Source organism: Pleuronectes platessa, chromosome 6 (genome assembly GCF_947347685.1).
Source record: "Pleuronectes platessa chromosome 6, fPlePla1.1, whole genome shotgun sequence".
Lineage (NCBI taxonomy): Eukaryota > Metazoa > Chordata > Actinopteri > Pleuronectiformes > Pleuronectidae > Pleuronectes > Pleuronectes platessa.
This window is the reverse complement of record NC_070631.1, coordinates 4,384,684-4,396,690: the sequence shown is the minus strand read 5'-3', so window position 1 is coordinate 4,396,690 and position 12,007 is coordinate 4,384,684. Positions and strand designations below refer to the sequence as shown.

Sequence of the window (12,007 nt, the reverse complement as noted above, 5' to 3'; positions counted from 1 at the left end):
AATCCAGGACATGACAGCAGCGTTCTCTCTTTTCACACACGGGGAAATGATTAATCTCGACTGCATCAGTTATGTTGTCTTAACATGAATTACACATCGCTGCCTTTGTGGCAAGTTTCAGCTAAACAGAGAAATAATATAGAGAAGATAATAATCACTTTGTGAAACTATATGGCAAACACAGTTTTTTTTAAACCAGATACCTGAATTTTACCTTGGTGAAATGTTGAAGAAAAGACATTCCTTAATATGCCCAATATGGATCAGCACCAAAATTGAAGGGGCCCTTCCCTGACCTTTACCACATCCTTCCCTAAAGTTTTGGGGGAAATCCGTTTTGCAGTTTTTCAGAATCAGAATCAGAATCAGAATCAGAATCAGAAGTATTTTATTGCCAAGTAGGTTTACACCTACAAGGAATTTGCTCTGGTTATTGGTGCATACAATGAACATAGGACATAAAAACGCAATAACATAAAACGCAATAAATACAACATACATAGGAAAGGCAATAAAAAATTGAAAACCAGTATATATTTACTCACTGTTTACTTTACTTTGCACAACCTTGTATAGCCTACAAGCTAACAAAGCTACAAACAAACAGACAGGGGGGGGAAACATAACCTTCCTGGCCCTGGTTAATAAATCATAGTTCACATAAACACAAAGTACAACAGAAGCTGCTGATTTGTTTGGCAGATTTGATCACAATGTTAATATTTTGATTTTGTCAATAAGGAATCACTAAAACTATCAGAATTCTTCCCCTGAAAACATGAACCACTTAAACAAATTCAAGACATTTAATTCAAAATCAGAAATATCTCCCTTCATGGTGATTCAGGAGTAAGGAGCTCACCAGAGGCTGTAGGATTCATTATCTTTATAACATAAAAGTCTGCACAGAATTTAGTAGTTTAATAGTTTTTGAAATATTTTAACCAACAGGCCAACATTTCTATCATGGAGCTGTAGCTGGACTAAAAACACATTGAACAAGCTGCCTGTCACTTCTCTACCTGATCTCTCCCCTTTTGAAAAATACATGTTTAATGAAACCACCACAGACTGGTGACGTCTTTATTACGCTCCTCACAAGAAGAACCGAGTTTATTCCACACGGCTCCGATTCACAGTCGACCTTATTGCAGCTCAGTGTCCCCGCGGTAATATGACAATAACTGCTGTCGTTATTAATCTGCTCTTCATCAATCTGCTCTTCATTAATCTGCTCTTCATTAATCTGCTCTTCCCTCCGGACATGGGCCGTTGTGCTCGTGGCATCATTCAGGTCTTTTATGCTCCACTAAAAACACACATAAAATATAACTCTGTTCACACAGTGTTCCCCTCGAAGCTGCGTCAGGAGACTTTCAGTTTTATATCGGTGTCTATAAATAAGATTTTAGTTTGGTCGTCCAGGATATTATTATAATATACAGCTTTCCTGGGAATCCGCTTTTTTCGTGTAAGTGTTTTGAAAGTACTTTTTTATGGCGTGTATTTTAAAAGGAGTAACAACAGAGTCCTCCTCTGACAAATGCAGCATGAAATCATATCTTTGCTAAACTTATGTTTGTCACCGCTGTTTGAATTTGGCATCGATAAATTAGCTCGTGGAGGCTGAAGTGAACACATTTGACAAATATTATATATTAACAACAGACTTATAGCAACAGAACACACTCATAACTTTAACTAAAACTTCTAATCTAAGGATAACTAATAATAAAAATGCCAATCATAAAAATAAACATATATTATTAGGTAGTAGTAGTAGTAGTAGTAGTAGAAGTAGGAGTAGTATTAATTAGATTTTGATTCTGCCTTATACTTTTCTTTCGTGCAACTTTATAAAACCTTCCAGATTGTTAAATAAGACCGTGTGCTTCCTATCACCTTATTTCTGAATACTAAATAATATTTTATTTTCATTCTCTTAGTCTAGAGTTTAACGGGCTAAAATAACGAGCACAAACTATAACTGAGGCTGATTTAATGTGAATCTCGGTGTTGACAAGTTCAATTCTAAGCCCAAATGTTGACCACCTGGTGGCGCTAGAGGTGAAGTCAGGTCAACACGTGATGCATCCTGTTGGGAATGCAAAACATTTGCAAAAACAAATCAATCCAACAAAGCACAACTCTCCGGCCAAGCTCTCAGAAACATGTGAAACTGAAGGAAACCCAGAGTCATGTTTCACAGACCATAAACATATGACTGTATATGTGTATATATCCATGACAGTCTCTGGAGTTAATGGATTAAAAGCCAAGGTAATATCCCTTCACGTCAATCCACCTTGACCTTCAATGGAAAGTGCAGCTGAGTTGGTTAAACCTCTGAGGTGATAAAGGTGAGGCCCCGTGGGATCATGGGAAGTGAGAGCTGGACTCTCAACTGGTCGCTGGGGGCAGATGGCCTCTCTCTCTCTCTCTCTCTCTCTCTCTCTCTCTCTCTCTCTCTCTCTCTCTCTCTCTCTCTCTCTCTCTCTCTCTCTCAGACTCAGGCTGTTGAGCACGTGAGCACAGATGAGGGAGTGAGGGGAGTGAGGGATCTGTGCTCACGTGCTCAACAGCCTGAGGGAGTCGAACTCGGAGTCTCACCCACAGATCACAGGCTCCTGGAAAGCAGCTCACTGGTTTTGCTGGAATTACCACTGAAGACCCATTTCTTCCTCTGATATCGTCTGCTGCGTGGAGATGCCTCACTCCAGGTAGAAGTATTATTTCCTCATTTCATGTTTTCATTTGAGATAAATCCTTATAGATTTCCTAAACATCTTTAAGTGAGATATTCCCTGATTCTTATTGATGGTGACACTGTCACTTGTTGAAAAGTAATGTCGCTGAAAAGACAGAATATCACAAAACATGCGAAACCAATAAAAGGGGAATTTCATTTCAGCAGCTTTTCATCCCGTGCAGAGCAGCCGTTGCTTTTCTGAAGGTGTAGAAAGTAAAAGTGTTGTTGTGTTTTTACACTCGACTTTACAGAAGGACACGTAGTTCACATAAACAGAAGGAGGATCACTCACCTGCTAAAGCTCCTCTAATTCCATCTGCTGAGCGCGTATCTGCCTGAACTGCTTATAAGGTCTTTACAGTCAGACCCACTGTGGCTGCAGTCAGAGAGACGAGGGTTACACACTTTCTCAGAGTTGAAAATAATTAGATTTATTTCACTTTATAAGTGAAGGAAAACTTCTTTGCACTATATTAGTTTGATAACTTTACATTTTTGCAGATTAAGATTGATAGCATAAAATATAGACAAACAATATGATGCACTTTGATGGACACAAGTTTCAAAGGTGTATGAAGTATTTAAAACTACCGCAATCTTTAAGGTTTAAGTGCCATTCTGTATCCGTTGTACTTTTACTTTTGATATTTGAAGTAAAATAAATGTAAATATCACTAAGTACTGTGTCTACAGCTGGATTTAGAGCCAAGATAAGAAAAAGAGCAGATTGCTCTCTGTACTCACAATTTTTTTTTTTTTATGAGTTGAAAGTATTTTGGGTTATTATAAGTACCTATGTACATAGACTCGTCACCTGAGGCTAATATTGCACAATTTGTTGCTCTATATTTTAGCAATATGCAGATTTAGACTAATAACACGAAATACAGTTATACAAAAGGATGGTTTATGATATAGGGAGAAGCTCCAGAAGTATATAAATAATCTAAATTACCTCCTATATATGCTTCAAAATAAAGGTGATATAAACAATGTACATCAGTAATAGCATTCCAATAATATATGCATGCGTAATACTTTACTTATACTTTTGATATTATAAGTTTATATCAGTGCTAAATGCTGAAATTCAGGTGTTTATTCTATTTGTTATTATTTAATTGCCGTATTGACTTGTATCTAAAGATCTGAGTTCTTCTCCACTACAGGTTGTTATTGTCTTCATTATGCTTCAGAATAAGTCTCTTTGTTTTTGTTGTATTGCTCAGTACCTGTTCCCAGAACAATGAGCCACCGGGTCGTTTCCTCATCTGCTTCCTGCTCTTGTACAAAAGAAGCAGAAAGAGAAAAGCTCCGAGGGGATCCCCAGTTTCCTTCTCTGGTTCCTGAACAGATGCTTGAACGTGGGAACGAGCTACATCCTCTCACATAAATCATGTCGTTTGGAAATATGATGATGTTTCAAGTTAAATTAATATAATTTCCTCCCAGGATGGTCATAAGACATGATGGATAATAGCAGTTTGCAGCCAGGAAAACCTCGAGCTGAATTCATGTTTGTCGCTGAAAACACTTACCCTAACACTTGATTTTTGCAGGTGCACAGCAGGAAACTCTTTTGCACACGTTCTCCACTCTGGAGCTTCCTCTTGGCCTGGATGCAACATGCCGGACTTTGCAGTTTCCCAGTGAACAAAGCAGATTCTCCTCCAGAGCAGAAGAGATAATCCTCCAAGATGACCGCCCCTCCAGACTATGTTGTGGAGGAGCCAGGAGCTGAGTTAGCCGGAGTGGACATGTGCACGCTGGAGATTAGCATGAAGTATGAAGTCATCTCGTCCATCGTCTGCTCGGTTTGCCTTTCATTCGGCCTCATCTACTGCTTCTTCGGTACGTGTTCATGAAACCAGAGCTGCACTGTGGGACCTTTCAGTGGAGGCCGAGGTTTTTAAAGCAGTTTTCTCTTCTTTTAAAGTCACAAGTTGACTATTTATCAACTGTTTTCAAAAGTATCTATAGTATCTCTATGGCTTAAGGCCTCGTGGCAGGTGTCGGAAGGCTGCCAGGGGTTTAGATTGGATAATCCCAAAACTGGAGGAGGCAGATGGGGACGGCCCCGTGTCTGACTCCCACAGAGGTATATGAAGCGCCACCTGTTGCACTGACCGACATCTCACCTACGTCACCGTGTTAAACATGGCGACAGCTCGTGAGAGATCTGGCAGCGGTTCTGGATTTGTGTTAAACACCTTCTCTGGTCCAGAAAACAGTCATTTGTGGATCTGTAAGAAAAAATAATCTGCAAAATGTAAACACAACAAAACCAAGCTGTGTGTGTGCAGTTGTGTGTCCTGTCGACCTGCTCTCTAAAGCACGTGACATTATTCAAACACACACGCTGCCAATCTCCCAGTAAGGTCCCAGTAAGTCCTACACTGTCAACTTTGCTGTTGTCTGTTAGAAAGTTTATTAATATTGCTAAATAATGTTTAACTTGAAGGAGAACAGCTGTTTCCGTTTTGTTCGAGTTGTGTTTTCAGATTTTTACTTTCATTACTACCACTGTAGTAAAGACAACTGTACCTTTTGTGTTTGTTTTTTTACAAGGGATCTGACATTGTTGTATGTTTGTTTAAGGAAAGTTTATCCAAACACAAAACTGGATGAACTTTCCCTTTTAGCTTCTGACAACTTGTTTTTGTTTGTTGTCAGAAAACTGCTCCTCTTGATTGGATCCTAAAGTTCGACAAAGAGTTTGTTTTACTTTGCATTTTCAGTATTTCAAAATTACTTTGGAAATATTTTCACCGGCGTTTCTGCATGTAAAACTCAAACTGTCCAGCTCATTTCCTCAAAGTTTGTATAAATAGTATTTTTACTATTCAAAATGATGTAAAGATGGATATACTGAGTATGCCATATTACTCTAAAATTAGATGATTACCAGTTTCCAGTCTTCTGTTCGAGACAGAATTATGATTGAAAGAAAATCTGTATTAAACACAATATTTGTCTTTATTCAAGACATCAAAACTCAAAGTATCAACTGTAACCTGGGAAGAAATGTAGTAAATTTAGAAATAATAACAAAAACTAGTGCTAATGTGAGGAGAGTTGATTTTCAGACAATGTGATTGTATTATGCTTCTTGTTTGTGTGTTTCAATTCTGAATTTTTCAATTCTGTTTTGCTTTTTGAACGTCTTATCTGAAGCATCTGTAAAATACTGCAGTCCAGTTTGGATTTGTAAATGTAAACTGATTTTGTCTCTGATCGATTTCCCAGGATACCGCTGCTTCAAGATGGTCATGTTCCTCTCTGGCTTCCTGTTCGGCACCACATCCGTCCTCCTGCTGTACCACACAGAGCCAGTGTTGGACATCAAGCTGGGCCCGGAGACCAAGGCGGGGTTAGGCCTGGGCGTGGGGGTGCTCTGCGGCCTGATGACGATGCTGCTGCCGGCCATAGGACTCCTCTTCAGCGGCCTGCAGCTCGGGACCCTCCTCTCCCTCGTCGCCCTGGTGGTCGTCGGACAGTTCTGCAGCCTCAGTCCCGTGTGGGTGCCTCCCAGTACCATACTGGTCCTCAGCATCATCACCGCCGTTTGCACACTCCTGTGGCAGAAACTATTCAGCATCGTCTTCACGTCTGTGTTTGGAGCCACCACTGTGATGCTGTGTGTGGATTACCTGGTGGGGTCCTTCATGCTGCCTGATCAGGTGTATGACGTTCTCTGTCAAGTTGCCCCACCACCACTGTGCTGGTATAATGGGACCATCATGGGGATCTGTCCTGTATTCAGTCTGTTAGGTGTGTTAGTGCAGTGGAGGTTCACTGCGAAAGGACTGTCTCACACAGAAGGTGAGTTCATCTGCACCGACTGATGCATTCAGGCTCCGGCTGTCTTCATGTTGAACAGGCCATCTGTCACACTAATGATTCCCCTCACTCTCCCCCAGGTGCACACAAAAGACAGAAGAAACATGCCAAGAAGCTCAGGTACAGAGAGTGCAGGGGAAGACCTCGACCACACCGGCGGCGCAGGCCTCCCCCCCTGAAGCGTTACGCCGGAGACGTCCTGGCACCGGTCAGTACCTCACCTGTTGTTTCCTTCTTCAAAATACCTGCTTGATGCAAAACACATCAGTACCACAGACACCAGATTTAAACCTCTAATACTGCTAAATATGTTATTATCATAAAAAATATACCTGGATCTGATGGGATTAATCAGCACTGAGTGAACTCGTTTTGCAAAATGAGATTTATTTATATGTGAGTTCTGCAGTACACCTTTAAGTAAAAGATACTCCAAAGTGTAGAAATACTCCATTACAAGTAAAAGTCTTTGAAAATGTTACTAGTGTAAACATTTGTCAGTATTATCAGTGAACCGCAAACAAAATATGAATTAAATTGTCTCCATCAGTAAACATGAATTCATAAAAGAACAAAACATTTTATTCAGGCCACCCATCATGTTTTCTATATGAAATCTTAACATGCAACTACATTTGTAAAATAAATGTGGTGGGAAATGGGGGAAAGAGCAGCCAGATATAGAATTAACATCTCAAAATGACCACAGCACTTGAATTATCTCCATCACGGCTCCTCATGTATGATTCTTTTGTCCTTGATGATCACATCAACAACAACATGTCCCCCCCCTGCTTGTGTTGCAGAGTTATCTCCAGAGCCTTCAGGAGCGGCAGCTGGAAACAGGCTCGTCCAACAGCAGCTTCAGCACCGTCACACACGCCCTCATTGACTTTGACTTTGAGACGGGCTCCATGGTGCCTCTCACTTCCTCCTCCCCTGTTTTCACCTTCTGAAACAAACATCACTCGTTTGTTGTAAACTACTCACATCGGAGGAATTCATTACAGCTGAATCTCTGAACGGCTGAAATTCAAGAGGAAAACAATCACACCGTCTCGACTGCTGCCGGTAAATCTCCCCGAACCGGCTTCCTCAGATAATCATCAACAGGCACACGGAGGGATTTGAGGAGCTGGGAGATCACAAGGTTAATTAATACAACATCCACAGACACCAGACTCATCTGATCACAACATCCTCCCAGCAGTTTACGTTCTCTTTTCATACTATTGTATTTTCTCTCTGGAAACTGATGATCGATTGCAAACATAGACCTAAGGTGTGATTTTATAGATTAGTTTTTGTTACAGCAGTTTCAACGTTGTGTGGTTTCAAGCAATAAATCCATAACAGCACATTCGTTGAAACAAGTTTCTCTGGACATCAGCTCAGGTGGAATTTGGGTGGAGCTCAAAGTCTATTACTAATTTTACAGTATTTATTTTATATTGAATTCAAGCCGAGTTGCTGCTACTCTACAAACCTAATTAGCATTTAGCAGGACTAATTTATCTGGTGTTCTTCTCATTCTGGATTCAACTTTCAGAAATAAACTAAAGTTTTAATTAGCTTTTGGGCGATTTCCCTAACTGGTCCCATAATATGAAACATTTGTCAGTAGATAACAACATCTTAATGAATCACACAACGCAAAGTCTTAATTTGTCTTTATTCATTTCATGTGTGTTAATAGATACTTTTCACAAATTCATGTCTTGTTTCCACGGAAAATCAAAACATCACATTATGCAAATATTTCTTCATGAATTGTCCTTAAATCAATAACAATTATCATAATAACTCATCCTTCACACAAGAGATTATCAGAGTGTGAGGAACATCTCCAAAGTGTTTGTCAGCCTCAAAATAAAGAAGTTGTTTTGACACTGTTGTGTGTTGACTCCTCGGTGGCCTCTAGTGGCTCAGTCGTCACACTGCATCCAGTGTGAGGCGATGTCCTGAGGATAGTCCTTCTCCACGGTTTGGTGCTTCTGGTTCACACGCCAGTACTCAGAGCCTTTAAATAAGTAAATATGTCCGTTTGTCCACGTGAGCGCAGCGTCGGTGCTGCTGGGCGCTCCGTGGAAGAGGTGGCTGATGGGTTTGGGATATGACCTGAAGTCTGTCGGACCTATTTCATCCCACAGCCAGTATCCAGATCCCTGACATGAGAAGAGTGTTATTTTACAGAATCTGCCATTCCACCAAATATATGTTTTGCAAAATTAACAGAAGTAAATGTTATTTTTCATCACTTACTTTGAAAAATATCAGTTTCTTGTTCTTTTTGAAGTACAAGGCCGAGTCAACCTTTGCTGGGACATTGACCAAGCGTCTGGGGTAACCGTGGTCGAGTTTGAATCCCGTGTATCTCCACACCTTGTCGTCTGTGAGAGGACATTTGGAAAGAAGAAAAAAATCTGTAACAACTGCAGTACGACTTTTACGAGCTCTCTGAAATGTTCAAACCCTGCCAGCGTGGGACCTCCCGCCCCTGGGGCTCGGGTGGGAAAGTCTGAAGCATTGAAATTAACCCTAACCTTTCAGAAAATAGGACTTTCCGGTCCGCTGAGAGTGAACAGCTGCATCGAGGCTCCCGGGAAGCTCCTTCCACAGCGCTGAGATCAGCATTGGAGAACTGGGGCCCGAGCTGGACACTGTCCACATGTACTGACCACTGAAAGCATACGTCTTATGTGAAGGACCTACAGGGACACAGGTGGGAACACAAAGATCTGTAGCTGCAGTTCATTGTCAGGGCAAGAATTACTACACAATGTTCTTCCTTTATCATTTTTGTTTCTTAGATCAAGTGCATTCAGACAGGTTTAGAATCTTCATACCCAACATGATCGCATCCAATGTGGCTTTGCAAGGATCTGCAACGCCCCCTGGTGCCGGCTGACTTGGTTTTCTGGGCGGAGGAAGAGTCACGGCTTTTCCTAAGAGGGTTACGACACTGCAAATTGCATAACTGATATCGTAAACAGCACAGGGATCATATCTCAGCAGTGTGACGGTATTCTGATATCACCATATAAGGCTTGGATCCCTCGAACATCGTCTGGATGCAGCTTGAAGTCCGAGCGGTACCCGTTGTACACAGGTCCCATGGCTGCACTGGAGTGTTGTGAGTGGCCCAGGCCGAGAGCGTGGCCGATCTCGTGAACCGCGACGATCATCAGGTTGGAGCCGTAGCTCCGCCCTTCGGTCCACAGCTCGTCTTCGTCAAAGTGGACGATGCCCGACTGGGGAGCGTCAGCGTGGGCTAAAACGTGGCCTGAGGATAAAACGTGACATTTAACCAAATATGAAGAGAATAGAGGGGGACAGTTTGTTCAGATGATCAAATTATGTGTGGAGTCTTGGGTTCATAGGTTATTGGCCAAGGTTATGGTTGCGTTGTGTTGGGTTGGGTTGGGTTGTGTTGGGGTTATGGTTGTGTTGGGTTTACTCTGTCCTACCTCGTCCATCGAAGGGAACTGGACACGATTTGTCTTTTCTGTGAAAGGAGAATTTGATGTCTGCTCTTCCCTGTTGCATCTCCTTGAACCGCAGCGGCGACACGTCACTCCAGTACTTGAAGGCGTTGAAGATGGCCGACCGGGTCCTTCCCTGACCCAAGTGGGGGGTGTAGTTAAAGATGCGGTAGGTCAACATCTTCTTACGCCAGTAACCTGTCCCAGCAGGAAACATTCGTTAACCTTTTTGAGAGGTTATTCAGTTTATCAACAATCTGAATATATAACATGAAGACGTTGACTCACCCATGGTTCTGTATCTGAGGGACTTGTTATTGAACGAGTCCTGCAGACCACATCGAGGCTTGTTCATCATCAACAGTGTGGCTGAATCTAAGGTTCCGGATATTCGCAGGTTTGTCACTTTCTGAAAGATTCTGACAGACAAAAGATTTTTTTTATGATGTGTCACGATTCAAAGGGGCAAAGAGACTCCGGTTAAAAAATGAAAACTGATATTTTAAGAGACAGTCACCTTGCTGCTTCAGATATTGCCGCAGGTGGAGGGGTTGGGCCTTTACTGTCCAGAGGGATGTGCAGATATCCATAACTCCTTAAATATGCCTGAAGAGAGACAACTCAGAGTATTAACATATCTACTCATTATGCACAGTCCACACTGGGCTCTGTCTGTGCAATAAAATCCTCTTATTGGATTGTTATCAGTGGAACATTTACATAAAACCAGTACTTGGGTGCTGTAACTGGGTGTGGTGCTAATTTTAATAATTTTATATAATAGTGGGTGTTTTAATCTACAGAGCCGACCAATCCATAGATGATGGATGGATATTTTAATCTAAACGAATAAAATCTTGATTGCTCATTTATTTTATTTGTCAAATCCTAATTTAAAAGTCTAAAGCAGCCGGTAACAGTATTAATCTGTCAAAGAATGTTCATAGTTGAGAGTAAAAAGCCACGTTCTATTTTTATCTACTCTTTACTACTAAAATATCAAAGCCTCAACATATTCTTGCAGATATTTTTTCAGTTTCATTTCATGGTACTGGTGTTATCAGAGGGAGTGGCTGGTGTTATCAGAAACTACATGTTCCCAAACAACCCTGAGAAGAAATCACAGTGTATTTTCGAACCATCCCAATAATACATCATAATGTCATTTCTGCAAAGTAAAATAATATGAACTTGAAATGTTATTTGATGATTGTAGTTTATGTTATAACACAGATTGTGATCATATAGAATCTATAATCATAAGCAATTAAACACCCAGTTGCTGTAAAAATCTAAACCGAATGAAAACTCAAACTTATGTTTATATTCAAGAACTATTTTCAAGTAACTATGATAACTTTTACAATAATGTTTTCAAGTTTCAGAATCTCCAGTTTTCTGCGTCATCTTACCACAGCCTTGGTAAACTCCTCAGTGTTCAGGGCAGCAAGAGGAACTGGTGTCATCAAAACAAAAAGAACCATTAACTCCAGACTATGTCCCATTTTATACTCTGGGCCTTTTTCCATTAGTGAGAATTAAAAAAAATATTTCAACGGAGTCCAACACAAGGAGATGAAGTTTTTGAGTGTTTCTAGTCATCGCTGAGGAGAGAGGCTCCTCCGTGTTCCTCCATCCTCTGGGTGCTGGGGTCCCTGGATCATAGCTGGAGCTGGTGCCCCAGTTTAGAGGTTGGGTTTTTATACTGTCTGCTCCAGATCTGCCTCAAAACCACACGATAAACTCGCACGAGGAATGTGTGGACGACAAAAACCCAAAACACATTTCAAACACTAACGTCGTGATCACGCCTTCTTACTCCATCATTTAGAGCCGTTTGTCTCCAAAGTGTCAGAACAACCTCCGAGTAATGTTGTTTACGTCAAATGAAGGATTTAAAAAAAAAAAACAGCTTATCATCATCAACTAAAGGTGA

At 41.1% G+C, this 12,007-nt stretch overlaps 2 protein-coding genes across 2 annotated transcripts; one reads left to right on the top strand and one right to left on the bottom strand.

The window, feature by feature from the left end:
• The first annotated feature begins 2,587 nt into the window (after positions 1-2,587).
• LOC128442974 (transmembrane protein 198) lies at positions 2,588-8,476 on the top strand. Its single transcript, XM_053425636.1, has 5 exons — positions 2,588-2,720; positions 4,309-4,600; positions 5,996-6,571; positions 6,670-6,797; positions 7,396-8,476. Exons 2-5 carry the CDS (start codon positions 4,447-4,449, stop codon positions 7,543-7,545), a joined length of 1,008 nt encoding a protein of 335 aa, XP_053281611.1. The 5' UTR covers positions 2,588-2,720; positions 4,309-4,446; the 3' UTR covers positions 7,546-8,476.
• Positions 8,173-11,802, bottom strand: LOC128442973 (matrix metalloproteinase-19). Its single transcript, XM_053425635.1, has 9 exons — positions 11,484-11,802; positions 10,589-10,677; positions 10,360-10,490; positions 10,057-10,269; positions 9,611-9,872; positions 9,436-9,551; positions 9,133-9,297; positions 8,852-8,979; positions 8,173-8,754 (listed from the first exon to the last, which is right to left on the bottom strand). The coding sequence occupies exons 1-9, from the start codon at positions 11,598-11,600 to the stop codon at positions 8,515-8,517; spliced, it is 1,461 nt and encodes a 486-aa protein (XP_053281610.1). The 5' UTR covers positions 11,601-11,802; the 3' UTR covers positions 8,173-8,514.
• Between the last annotated feature and the right edge of the window lie 205 nt (positions 11,803-12,007).